This window comes from Rhinopithecus roxellana, chromosome 20 (assembly GCF_007565055.1).
Source record: "Rhinopithecus roxellana isolate Shanxi Qingling chromosome 20, ASM756505v1, whole genome shotgun sequence".
NCBI lineage: Eukaryota > Metazoa > Chordata > Mammalia > Primates > Cercopithecidae > Rhinopithecus > Rhinopithecus roxellana.
This window is the reverse complement of record NC_044568.1, coordinates 46,385,266-46,398,732: the sequence shown is the minus strand read 5'-3', so window position 1 is coordinate 46,398,732 and position 13,467 is coordinate 46,385,266. Positions and strand designations below refer to the sequence as shown.

The 13,467-nt window shown below is 44.7% G+C and overlaps 1 protein-coding gene across 2 annotated transcripts in view; it reads left to right on the top strand.

Annotated features, from left to right (window-relative positions):
• Positions 1 to 13,467, top strand: part of VPS35L (VPS35 endosomal protein sorting factor like) — a 149,758-nt gene that overhangs the window by 49,520 nt on the left and 86,771 nt on the right. The window contains exons 10-14 of one of the 2 annotated variants that reach the window (XM_010388549.2): positions 3,129 to 3,225; positions 4,240 to 4,287; positions 5,604 to 5,697; positions 11,408 to 11,485; positions 11,979 to 12,101. In XM_010388549.2, coding sequence (XP_010386851.2) covers positions 3,129 to 3,225; positions 4,240 to 4,287; positions 5,604 to 5,697; positions 11,408 to 11,485; positions 11,979 to 12,101 — 440 coding nt within the window. Of the gene's footprint in view, positions 1 to 3,128; positions 3,226 to 4,239; positions 4,288 to 5,603; positions 5,698 to 7,024; positions 7,102 to 11,407; positions 11,486 to 11,978; positions 12,102 to 13,467 lie in introns of those variants that run through there. The other variant, XM_030925585.1, reaches the window with a different exon arrangement.

Genomic DNA, 13,467 nt, shown 5'->3' with positions numbered 1-13,467 from the left:
TTCCCCTGTGGCTGATGTGGGCCACATTGGGATAAGCAGTGGCCTTAACTGACCTGGCCTTTCCAGCACATGCCAGCTAAGATGGTGCCAATCCCTATAACACTGTTACGTAAAGAGACCTCTGGGTAGAGACTTGGCAAATAAATGAAAGAACTAGACTCATTGGTCTCCTGCCTCCTCTTAAAATATCCACAGAAGTTCAGGTTTGAAAAAAAGCAGCACCATAAAAGAAAAATAAGTGGGAGCTAGAAAGAGAATCTCTGTTCTTTGTTATATTGAAGTGTCTTCTGAATTGATTTCCGGATTTTGAAGGAGTCCCCATGTAGCAGCCCAAGTGCTAAAGTATAAACCATGTCGTGTCATGCCATTCCTGTGCTCAGAACCCTTCAGGGGGTTTCCATTATGTTTAGAAAAACTCTCAAACTCCTCACCAAGGCTTCAGCCCTGTGTGAACTGGCTTGTGATGCTGGCTGCACCCCTTTCTGCTTAGCAAATTGGCTTGCTTTTTGTTCTTTGACCATAGTGAGGTTACACCTACCTCAGGGCCTTGCATTTGCTGTTTTCTCTCCCTGGAATGTATTTCTTCCACATCTAGGCATGGCTGGCTCCCTTTCATAATTCAGGGCTCAGCTCAGATACCGCCTCTGTAGGAGCCTTCTCTGACCACTGCATCTAATGAGCCCCTTCCCGTAAATCTCACTCAAGTCACTCTTTATTCCAATACTTAGTTTAGTATCTTTAATAGTGCTATTAGATATTATCTTATTTGTTTGCCTGCGTATTCTCTTTCCTGTTTGTCATTTGTCTCCCCCCACTGGAATGTAAGTTTTATGAAGATAAGATCTACCTTGTGCACTGTTATCTCCCCAAAGCCTAGAACACCACCTTTAGTTGGCCCTTAAGACATTTGTGTTGAGCACATGAAGTAAAGGAATATAGTACTTAGTTTGCTGTAAGATCTTAAAGTCCTGCATAACAGAATCCTTTTTCTAAATTATTCCTTGAGCTGGAAGGAAAGCCTAAAGATTCTGTACTGGTGTATGCAGATTGTCGTATAGCTTGCAGTCAATGTGTGTATGCAGAGCAGCCTGCCTTTAGCCTGATTTCCAACTCTTTCAGGCAACCTGAACCAGTTTGTTTTAGCCTTTGCTGAATCTCAGTTCCTTCAACTAGAGAGTGAGAGATTTTATAGATGACCTCAGAGACCTATTTTTGCTTTTGGATTTTAAGCCACAAGATTCAGTCATATGAAGGGAAATTAACACTGCTCCTCCCTCTCCCCAAAGAGAAGATTGACAAATGAATGTAAGAATAACTGCTATCTTTTCCTGTCTGGATCTCTTGAAAGTAGACAAAAAAAGTTACTTCATGTGTAGAGATCTAGGCCAGAAAGAGGAAAATGGTCATTTCCCATCCTTTTGAAAATGGTAAGCAAATAGTTCTCAAGTGAATGAAGCATGCCAGCCATGCAAAAATAGACTGAGGAGATTGCAATTTCAAAATATCTGCAGTTGTGATTAGTGACTCTTCCCTGCTAGAAAAGTACCTAGAGATTTGTCTTTTTTTTGCTGATTCTATAGGAATTTTGATCACCTTCATATACCACCAAGTAACAGAATCAGGGATGAAAATGACTCATTGCAAAACAGGATGAGAGCCAACAAGCTAAGAATCATTTGCTATATTAAAGTAACTAACTGCTCCCTTTTAATTTATTTATTCATTTTTTAGAGACAAAGTCTTGCTCTATCTTACTCTGTCTCGCTCTGCCCAGGCTGGAGTGCAGTGGCTCGAACGTAGCTCACTGCAGCCTCAAACTCCTGGGCTCTGTTGATCCTCCCACCTCAACCTTCCAAGTAGCTGGGACTACAGGTATGAGCCACAGTGCCTGGCCAGCTTCTCCCTTTTTGAATTAATCCTAAAAGTATAAAACATCCAGTGGTGGGATGGAGCTCTAATCTTTGCCAAAATCATTTAGAAGAAATCTTTTCCATGTGAGAGTTTAACAATGGCCTTCATGGTATTGATAAGTTTTGTGTTTTTTCTTTCATTTCTCCATATTCTCTTCCATTGCTTACGATGTATGTCAAGTCCAGAACTGTGAGAAATAAATTTCTGCTGTTTAAAAATATGTATGTCAAAAGCAAGCTTGGGTTCCAGTTCCAGAAAACTCAAAATAACAGTAATGAAGGTCAGAGCTGATGGGCCAGCTAGCCCTTGGTACCAACGATCCTCACTTCTGTCTTGCTGCTCTCATGGTCAGTATGGCTGCAGAGGTTCCAGCTGTCATGTCTGCATTCCAGTCAGTGAGCAGGAAGAAGGAGTGAGGGAAGGCAAGCCCCTTCCATTAAAGATACTTCTCAGAAGTTGCCCTTCTATTTATATATCCTGGGACCAGAACTGACCCACGTGACCACACCTAACTGCAAGGATGGCCCTGTGCCCTGCAGGAAAATGCGAGTTCTTCTATTAAGGGGGAGGACAATAGCTTATGGAGTAAACTGGCAGTTTCACAAGGTGACTCGTCTTGGAGCCAGTCATGAGCCAGCAACATAATTCTGGCTGGTTTCTCACCTCAAGGGCCTTGCTTTACCTTCCTCTGGCCCATTGTGATGTGTAGAGCAAAAGCTTAGATCACATTTCATGTTGCAGTCTCAGTTCCCTAAAGCATCTGGAATTCTCAACAATGTTGTCATAGTTACTGGGAGGTAACCAAGAACCTCTGGATTATATTAGAGGCAGTGGCTAAGAATGTCAGCCGCGACTGCCTGGGTTGAATTCCAGCTCTTACATTTGCTTGCTGTGTGCCTTGGGTGAGTCACTACATTCCTCTGTGCCTTGGACTCTGCATCTGTAAAATAAGATAATAAAAGTACATACCTCAGAGGGTTGCTCTATGGGATCAGGTGAGCTGTCTGTAAAGCACTGTGGACAACACTTGGCACTTAGAAAGCCTGTGTTTGTGGAAACTATTGTTATCATCAGTTGCTTCCTAATAGTGATATTTGGAAAGAAAGACACAGGCTGAGTCACTCCCTTTTCTGCTCCAGGGTAATGTGTTTCCATGCGGGGACTCACACAGATCCTGAGATTTAGGAGGGCTGATGGGTCTTGTTTTTGTATTACAGATCACTTTTCTCCAGAGAATGCCAATGACACGGCCAAGGAAACATGCCTAAATTGGTTTTTCAAGATTGCCTCCATCAGGGAACTCATTCCAAGATTGTATCCTTTTTCTTTTTTCTTTTTTTTTTTTTGTCTGGTGATTTTCAAGATAGGCTAAAAGAGTTGTACTGTTAATAGAAGCCATGTGATGGGATGCCCTGACATTCTTATTGAAAATGTGGTCCCATGACGGTTGCTAGCCTGAAAATACATACAGGGCAAGCCACATTGTAGAAACCCTTGGACTCTTGCTCTTTCCAGTTTTTTTGTCTTTTACTTTGAACCCGATGCCATGTGTCAGGCATTTGTTTCCTTGTGGAACATTCCCACCTTAATTCTCTCAATTAATTCTCTCATTTGTATTTTCTCTGATTCCAAGAACTTGAAAGAACAGGGTCAAGCTTGGCAGGGCAAATGCCAATATTGAAGAACAGAATTCAACTTATGCATAAATTGCATCTTAGTTATCTAAAGTTCTTTCTTTTTTTTTTTTGAGACAGAGTCTCGCTCTGTTGCCCAGGCTGGTGTGCAGTGACGTGATCTCGGCTCTCTGCAAACTCCACCCCCTGGGTTCACACCATTCTCCTGCCTCAGCCTCCCGAGTAGCTGGGACTACAGGCGCCCGCCACCACGCCCAGCTAATTTTTTCGTATTTTTAGTGGAGACGGGGTTTCACTGTGTTAGCAAGGGTGGTCTCAATCTCCTGACCTCGTGATCCGCCCGCCTCTGCCTCCCAAAGTGCTGGAATTACAGGCGTGAGCCCCTGCACCCGGCCTCTAAAGTTCTTTCTTTCCCCATAAAGCATTGATTAGAAATGCTCAAAACCCAGTTTATATTTCAGCATGCAAGTATGAGTTAATGTGTAACATTTTCCACAATTTATTTTAGATAAGTATGAAACTTTGAAAACCATATGTAGAAACCATAAGCTACCTTAGTTCGCTAGATTGTTGAGAGCCGTTCTGGTTCCCGTCTCCTAAGACCTGCCTACTTCTATTCATGGATAGTTTAGTCTTTTCTCCATAGGGAGTAGACCTTCTGGAAAACATCTTCCTTAACAGGATGTTCTTGTAGTTACGTGGAGGCATCCATCCTGAAATGTAACAAATTCCTCTCCAAAACGTAAGGCTCTTCGATAAAATCTAGAACCATAAAATTGTTCAAAATCTCCCGTGTGTACACAGATAGTAATGGCAATGTAATAGTAGCCATTATTCACTGAGTACTTAATGTGTGTTAAGCACCTTCTGTGCATTTTCTCGTTGAATCCAAATGAAAACTGAATGAAGTAGAGACACCATCCTAATCCCTGTATTAGGGAGAGGAAAACTCAAGCCAGGAGAAGTTGATTGAGGAGGTCAAGGAAGATCAGCTCAACTGGATTTGAATCTTGGCTGTACTGGTACTAGCTGTATGGTCTTAGCAGGTTATTTACAGCCTCAGAACCTCAGGCTCCCTCTCCTGGGAACATGACCCTAAGAAGAGGTCTGAGAGGGTCCTTCAGGTCATACATGCAACAGTGAGAGTCATACCTGGTACACGGTGGGCCCATCCTCTGTGTTGGCTGCTGCTGTTGATGATGATGAAAATGATGACGTCAGAAGCAGAAGCCTTTGCCCTTAGTGGCTTAGGTCCATGCTACTCAATTTATCACAATGTTTTGAGAGTAATTATAGGACATGGGGGACCCAGATCTGCTTTCTGCAGAGCAGGTGAAATGCTGAGTCATGTTAGATAGCTAGATAATAAATTCCTTGAAGCCCGGGAGTGACTGATTCATGGTGCTCCACAGATAACTCTTCTGATTGGATTTAGAATTTATCTCAAATGTGTTGGATTTGAATCTAGGGATGCCTGGAGTAGTTTGGGGGAATAACATGGGTACTGAAGAAACAGTTATTTTGCCTCACCAGTTGGAGGAGGATAATGCCTTAGGCAGAGGGAAGACATACATTGCAGGAGAAATAAATTGTAATTCACATTGTTGGTAGTTGGAGGATGTCAGATGCCAGCCTGAGATTCACGGAAGGAACAGCATACGGGACAGTAAATCTGTGGCAAACAAAAATAGATGTGGGGAGAAGATCAAGCGGTGCCCAGTCGATGGAAAATAATTGGAGACAAAAACTGTTAAAATTAATAAAATAAATGTGACCTCGATTGGGGAAAAAATGTGGTTAGCCTCCACCACTGAGCAAATGATAACGATGAAATAAATCATTCAGTGAACAAATTGTATCAGAAGAGAAAGACTGTTGTTACATTGCCTTAGAAAACTGAAACTTTGACCTTGGTTTGTTACTGAAACTTGATTTTTCCTCCCCACACCACCCCCCTTGGCGAATTTAGGAAGTTTTTATTTTATCTTTATTTTAAAAATAAAGGAACAGCGAGTTCTCACGTTGAGTGTAATGCTGGCCTCTTTTTGTCTCTCGCAGGGGAATTTCAGAGTGCCTGCCCCGGTTAACATGCATGATCAGAGGGATCGGAGACCCGCTGGTGTCGGTGTACGCCCGTGCCTACCTGTGCCGGGTAGGCCATGCGAGTCACTACCCTTGACGGCACGGCTGCCGCCCGTCTCCTTGAATGTTCACACAGGGCCCTCCTTCCCCACCACGCCACAAGTCATTGAGAGAAGGACTTTATTAGCAGCTAATTTTAGATCATATCTCTGCCGCAGAAAGTAGAACTGTAGGGTTTCTTTTAAAAATTAATTTTAAAGTAGACCAACTTACCATAGCTCTAATTAGGGGATGTTTAAGGTCATCTTCTTACAAATGAACTGGTTTTCAAAATTAATTGTTTCTCAGTTCTTGCTGCGAAGGAGGCTCCCAGGGCCCTTCGGCTGACAAGTTGCTTTTCATTGACTTGAAACACGCTCTTCCTTTGTCTTGACTTTGATTGCTTTATTAGTTTTCTGCTTGGCAAGGGAGCGGTGTCCCACATGACGGCAGGCCTCAGGGTCTGTGTGGCCTGGCTTAGGTGGCTGCTGTGAAAGCAGGTAGAGGGACTGATTAGAAATTACTTGCCCATGCCCTGCTTTAAAGCACCGTGAGGCGTCAGCTAAGCTATTAAGTTTTTTGTGTCTGGAAAAACGTAACCAATGGAGGTTATGTGGTCTTTTTTGTTTGAGATGGAGTCTCACTGTGTCGCCCAGGCTGGAGTGCAGTGGTGCCATCTCAGCTCATTGCAGCTTCCACCTCCTGGGTTCAAGTGATTCTCCTGTCTCAGCCTCCTGGGTTCAAGTGATTCTCCTGTCTCAGCCTCCTGGGTAGCTGAGATTACAGACGTCTGCCGCCACGCCTGGCTCATTTTTGTATTTTTAGTAGAGACGGGGTTTCACCATGTTGGCCAGGATGGTCTCGAACTCCTGACCTCAAGTGATCTGCCCACGTTGGCCTCCCAAAGGGCTGGGATTACAGGTGTGAGCCACTGTGCCTGGCCGGTATATGGCCTCTCCGTAGTTTTCTTCAGCTCACACAGGGGCTTTGCCTCTGTCAGGACTCCCCTAGCAATGAGAATCTTCCCTATCATCCCATGAGTATTGCACATCCTTAGATCATTGCCCCTGATAAGCCCCAGACCTCCTTGAGGACAAAGTTGCAGTTAGAGCCTCCCCCATGAGTTTGCGCCTTATTAAACCAGAAGGTGAGAACATGTAGCCTGTGATTTGCTGCTTCTGCGTGACAGCCAGCAAATGTCGGCAGCCCTGTGGTCTCAAGTGTCACGAAAAACTAAGTGCCTTCAGAGTGAGGAGTAGATATCCATTAGGAAGGGCACTTTTTATAGGTCTGTTTCTTGATACTGAGAATGAAAGAAAAAGCCTTTCGTTTAAGGGCACCCTCTTCCCTCTTTGTAGCAGAGGCCAAAGTGTGTATGTATCGCCCACTGCTTGAAACCTGGGCAGGGGGGAGATTTTCCATCCAGAGGTATCAGGTGTGTTTCCAAGGACAACTTGCGAATATATTAAAGCTTGAATACTCCTCCCGAGTCGGTGTTTGCTGAGGCCCTACTGTGCACAGAACACAATGCCACATCCTCTGGGAGAGATGCAAAGAGATTGCGTATTTCTTTTTTCTTTTTTTTTTGAGATGGAGTCTCGCTCTGTTGCCAGGCTGGAGTGCAGTGGTGTGATCTCAGCTCACTGCAACCTCTGCCTCCTAGGTTCAAGCAATTCTTTTGCCACAGCCTCCCGAGTAGCTGGGACTCCAGGTGTGCACTACCACGCCCAGCTAATTTTTGTATTTTTAGTAGAGACAGGGTTTCACCATGTTGGCCAGGATGGTCTCAATCTCTTGCCCTCATGATCCGCCCGCCCCAGCCTCTGAAAGTGCTGGGATTGCAGGCATGAGCCACCACACCTGGCCTTTTGTTGTTGTTGTTGTTGTTGTTGTTGTTGTTTTGAGCCAGAGTCTCACTCTGTTGCCCAGGCTGGAGTGCAGTGGTGCAATCTCAGGTCACTGCAACCTCTGCCTCCTGGGTTCAAGCGATTCTCATGTCTCAGCCTCCCGAGTAGCTGGGATCACTGGCATCTGCCACCATGCCCAGCTAATTTTTGTATTTTTAGTAGAGATGGGGTGTCATCATGTTGGCCAGGCTGGTCTTGAACTCCCCACTTCAGGTAATCTGCCCTCCCCGACCTCCCAAACTGCTGGAATTACAGGTGTGAGCCATCACGCCCAGCCTTGTTTATATATTTCTGCTCTGTTGCCTTTTGCCTTGTAGAACATAGCAAATACTTTTAACACACATTGACATCACTTGAATAAGGCCTGATGTCGGAGACCCGGTGATAAAGACTTAGACTCATGCTGTCTTTTCTGCAAATAATTTGGTTTTTAAAGAGAAATCAGAAAGTGAGGAAGTACGTATTTTTTGCAAGCCTGTTCCCTTTTAATGTTTGAAGTCAGGTACATGAGCTAGGGTACACAATCATATTTGTTACATATAAAGTGCCTTTGAATGGCAGATGCAACTTGAAATACAGTGACGATGAGAAGATGCAGAGGACAAAGCAGACCCATCCCAGCAAGATGGGTAGTGGAGTGCCTGGCGTCTGCTGAAATCATTTTTGTCAGTCCAGGCAATGCATTGATTCCCCTGGTTGGGTAGTTTCTAAAAGTCTCTTTAACATTAAAAGAGTAAGAGAGGCCAAGCACAGTGGCTCATGCCTGTAATCCCAGCACTTCGGGAGGCTGAGGCGGGCAGATCACTTGAGGTTAGGAGTTCAAGACCAGCTTGGCCAACATGGCAAAAACCCGTCTCTACTAAAAAATACAAAAATTAGCCAGGCATGGTGGTTCACGCCTATAGTTCCAGCTACTCGGGAGGCTGAGGCATGAGAATCACTTGAACCCAGGAGGCGGAGGTTGCAGTGAGCCAAGATCGTGCCACTGCACTCCAGCCTGGGTGACAGAGCATGACTGCCTCAAACAAACAAAAGAGACAGCCTGTGTGTTAGTAAGATTTCTTTCAGTTGCAAGTGCCAAAAACCCAGTTCATACTACTTTAAGCAAAAATAGGAACTTACTGGCCAGTGTCTGGAGAGACCAGGGGTAGGGCAGGCACGGCTGGATGCAGGCCCTCAAAGGGTGCCATCAAGAATCAGCCTGTCCCCACATCACTCAGCTCTGCTGTCCTCTGAGTTGGCTTCGTTCTGTGACTTGCTTTTTTTATATGATGGCCCATAGCAGCCTCTGGCTTCCATCCTACCACCTTAGGAACCTTGTTGGAAAGTGTGTTTTCTCACCAGTAGATCTAGCCAGAGCCTCAGGGCTGATTCTTCATGGATTACCTAGGGTTGCTTGTCCACCCCAGTCACGTGGCCATGGGTTGGGGTCTGGGTGCTTACTGACTGGGCCTGGGTCACATGCCCCTGCGTGGAACGCAGGGTGAGGTGGATCCAGCTTCACCACAGACCTCATGGTCTGAGAGGAAGGTTTGATTCCCCAGAGACAAATGTAATTTGCTGTTACCAGCAACAGGGGGGATGAATGCTGGTCAGGCCGAAACGGCAGATGGGAATCATGAGCAATACCCTTGCTGCTCCGAGGAGACACGTTTTAGACCCGAGCAGATATCCAAGCTGCTCATTTGGCCCGATGAGAAGAGAAAAACAGAAAACAAAAGCTCTGCGTGGGTAGAGCGTAGGGGGAGCTGGAAGCTGTTTATTAGAGGAAGGTATGATTAACTCCTAACTCACAGCCGCTGCAGCTCATCTCCATGGCTCAGCCACCAGGCCAGCCTTTGCTGTCACCTAACAGATAATTAATGTCTTTTCTACAATATGATTAAGTGGAAGGAGAATCATAGCACTGTAGAACTGGATGTGATGTTTCTTGTTAGTGTATATATATATATATACATGTTATAATCTATGTGCTTGTCCTTGGAAACAGCACTTCCTGTACCCAATCACAGAGCTGCTCTTGGAATTTAACACCCGGATGGTTCTCAAATGCCATCTGAAAAACATTATTATTGTTACCCATCATGACCTCTGAGTAATGGAACGTGAATGGGAGAAATCTATCCCCATTTGAAGAAACAGAGATCCAGTCTCGCTCTGTTGCCCAGGCTGGAGTGCAGTGGCGCAATATTGCTCACTGCAACTGCCACCTCCCGGGTTCAAGCGATCCTCCTACCTCAACCTCCCAAGTAGCTGGGTCTACAGGCGTGCGCCGCCACACCCGGCTAATTTTTGTGGTTTTTAGTAGAGACAGGGTTTCCCCATGTTGGCCAGGCTGGTCTCAAACTCCTAACCTCAAGTGATTGGCCCACCTGTGCCTTCCAAAGTGCTGGGATTACAGGTGTGAGCCGCTGCAGCCTAGCCTACAAAGTTGTTTTTGCGATTAAGCAGCAATTTGGAAATGAAGCGTTTCTGAGGAAGTCAGTTTAAGAAACGCTGTGATGTTGTGTTTTAAACCTATGAACTCCCCTCCATAGCTCATCGCTCTACTTTTCCATCTAACCCCATTGCTGTACCTTATCTATGATTAGTAAATGTCTTCAGCTAGAATTGTTACAGTCTGTTTTGTAACAATGAAGTCAGGACCTAAGGGATTATAGCATTGTTACACTTCATACTCATCTTACATAAAATTGTATAAAATGTATTAAAACTTATGTCTACTCTTATCACTGCCTTGCAAAGAATGGATTTGTATAGCTTTTAACTAACCACGTAACGGGGGCAGCACCACATCTGAAATCCAAGCTGACTCTCTCATGTACTGTAATCTTTGTGTTTCATCTAATAAGTACAACTACCTGTGTGTTTATCATCTTTTTAAATTGTGTACACAATCTCGAGAGTATATTCCTTTTTAGTTGCGTATTGATTTGTTCTCTTGGTCATCTGTTTAGAAATACATTCAATACCTTTGGGGAAGAGCAAAGATGATTTCTGCAAATGTCGCCCTTTTTTATTAAAAATAGCTTCTGTGGTCTTTCTTATAAAAGCAGTACATGTTTATTGAATAAGAAAACAGATAGGCTGGGCGCAGTGGTTCACGCCTGTAATCCCAGCACTTTGGTAGGCTGAGGCGGGCGGATCATCTGAGGTCAGGAGTTGGAGACCAGCCTGGCCAACATGGTGAAACCCGATCTCTACTAAAAATACAAAAATTAGCCGAGTGTGGTGACACATGCTTGTACTCCCTGCTACTTGGGAGGCTGAGGCAGGAGAATTGCTTGAACCTGGGAGGCGGAGGTTGCAGTGAGCCAAGATTGTGCCACTGCACTCCACCCTGGGCAACAGAGCGAGACTCCGTCTCATAATAAAACAAAAAACAGATAAGGAAAAAAAAAATTAGGCCAAGCACTGTGGCTCAGACCTGTAACCCCAGCACTTTGGGAGGCCAAGGCGGGCAGATCATGAGGTCAGAAGATCAAAACCATCCTGGCCAACATGGTGAAACCCCGTCTCTACTAAAAATACAAAAATCAGCCGGGCATGGTGACACGTGCCTGTAATTCCAGCTACTCAGGAGGCTGAGGCAGGAGAATCCCTTGAACCAGGGAGTCGGTGGTTGCAGTGAGCCGAAATCGTGCCACTACACTCCAGCCTGGCAACAGAGCAAGACTTCATCTCAAAAAAAGTAATAATTTTCTGGACTTTTTCTATATAAACATAGGTGTGTGTGTGTGTGTATACACACACACATATATATATTAATTTCCAAAAATAAAATCATACTACTGTTATTGTTTGCAACCAGTTTTTCCGTTTGTCTGGCTTCAGGTGGGAATGGAAGTGGCCCCACATCTCAAAGAAACCCTAAATAAGAACTTTTTTGACTTCCTCCTTACGTTCAAACAGGTAAGAGAACACTCTCAGAATAGCTAATCGATATAACAGTTCTGTGAAAGCAAAGTCAGAAAACCCAGTTGGTTTTCCAAGTGGAGAATGCCTTAAAGCTCTTTAAATGTGCAGGCCCTGGAAAATTACACTAGCTTCTGTTGTAGACAATTAAAATGTGTTGATTGTACTGAGTAAGCGGAGAAAGTTAATATGCATGTGTTAACAGGAAACGTCTCCAGTCGATGAGCCTTGCTTCTTAGCATCTGCTGGCTCCATTTTTATCAGGTTCCTGCTTTCCACAGCGCCCATTCCCAAAACAGCTCAGCTTGGTGACATGAGAAACTTTCTGTGTTTTTTTCTGGTTTAAAAAAAAAAGCAACTGAGAAACCAGGCTATTTCTCTCAGGGCTGTCCACATGCTTACAAGTATGCACAGTCTGTGAGTTGTGTGTACTTTGTTTGTTGTTTGATTTTTCCCCTCCTTTTCTAAGTGTTTGTTTGGTCTCCTGTAGATTCACGGGGATACGGTCCAGAACCAGCTGGTGGTCCAAGGAGTGGAGCTTCCATCGTACCTCCCCTTGTACCCGCCTGCTATGGACTGGATCTTCCAGTGCATTTCCTACCATGCCCCCGAGGTAACTGCTTCAGTGTGACGCTCACCTCCTGTATGGCGATAGCCCCTGCACGCTGTGCCTTTTCATGTTAATGGGACCCCTTCATAACAGCTATAGCAACGTTAGCGCTAGCCAGCCTTTATAGAGGGCTTACCCTGGTGGCTGGTTCTGTGCTTAGTGCTTTTCTGAGACTGTCTCATTTCAACAGCTGTGGGAGGGGAATGTGGTGGCTTGAGAGGCCATATACCTAAGTGAGGCCACAGCTAGAAAGCAGTTGGTGGCTGGGTACGGTGGCTCACATCTGTAATCCTAGCACTTTGCAAGGCCAAGGTTGGGAGGATCACTTGATTTTAGGAGTTTGAGACCAGCCTTGGCAACATAGCAAAACTCCATCTCTACAAAAAATTAGCCAGGCCTGGTGATATATGCCTATAATCCCAGCTACTCGGGAGGCTGAGGTGGGAGCACTACCTGAGCCCCAGAGTTCAAGGCTACAGTGAGCTGTGTTTGTATTAGTGCACTCCAGCCTGAGTGACAGAGCAAGACACTGTCTCATTAAAAAAGAAAAAACAGGAAGGTGGTTGGTGACTTGATACAAACCCACGGAATTGGGCTCCAGGTCCGACAAGCCTTATCACCTCTTCACTTACCTTTCATGTACCCCTTTTGTGTTTATAATAATCCAATAAAGGCTGTGGAGCAGGTATTTTATGGAAGGAAAATAAAGCTCAGATGCTTAATTTCTTTTATAAGATTATTTTTCTTTCCTTTTTTTCTTTTTTGCCAGTTGAAGTATTGTCCGGAATTGAAGTAACATCAGAATCATAGCAGACATGTATTTTTTTTCTTTTCCAAAACTGAGAAGCAGTTTTAGTAGAACACCAATTCAAACTGTCATGAAGACTGTGATAGGCCAGGCACAGTGGCTCATGCCTGTAATCCTAGCACTTTGGGAGGCTGAAGCGTGCAGTTCACTTCAGGCCAGCAGTTCAAGACCAGCCTGGCTAACATGGATATATAGGCGTATATCACCGTGCCTGGCTAATTTTTTGAATTTTTTTGTAGAGATGGAGTTTCGCTATGTTGCCCAGACTGCTCTTTTGACCCTGTCTCTACAAAAAATACAAAAATTAACTGCGCATGGTAGTATGTGCCTGTAGTCCCAGCTACTCAGGAGGCTGAGGCAGAGAATCACTTGAACCTGGGAGGCGGAGGTTGCAGTGAGCCGAGATGGCACCACTGTTCTCTAGCCTGGGTGACAGAGCCAGACTGTCTCAAAAAAAAAAAAAAAAAAAAAGACTGTGATAGATGAAGCTTCCCTTGTCTTTATTTGATAGTTGCAAAGAAAAGAGAGACTACAAAACAGGGACACATAGAGCAAGGCAAA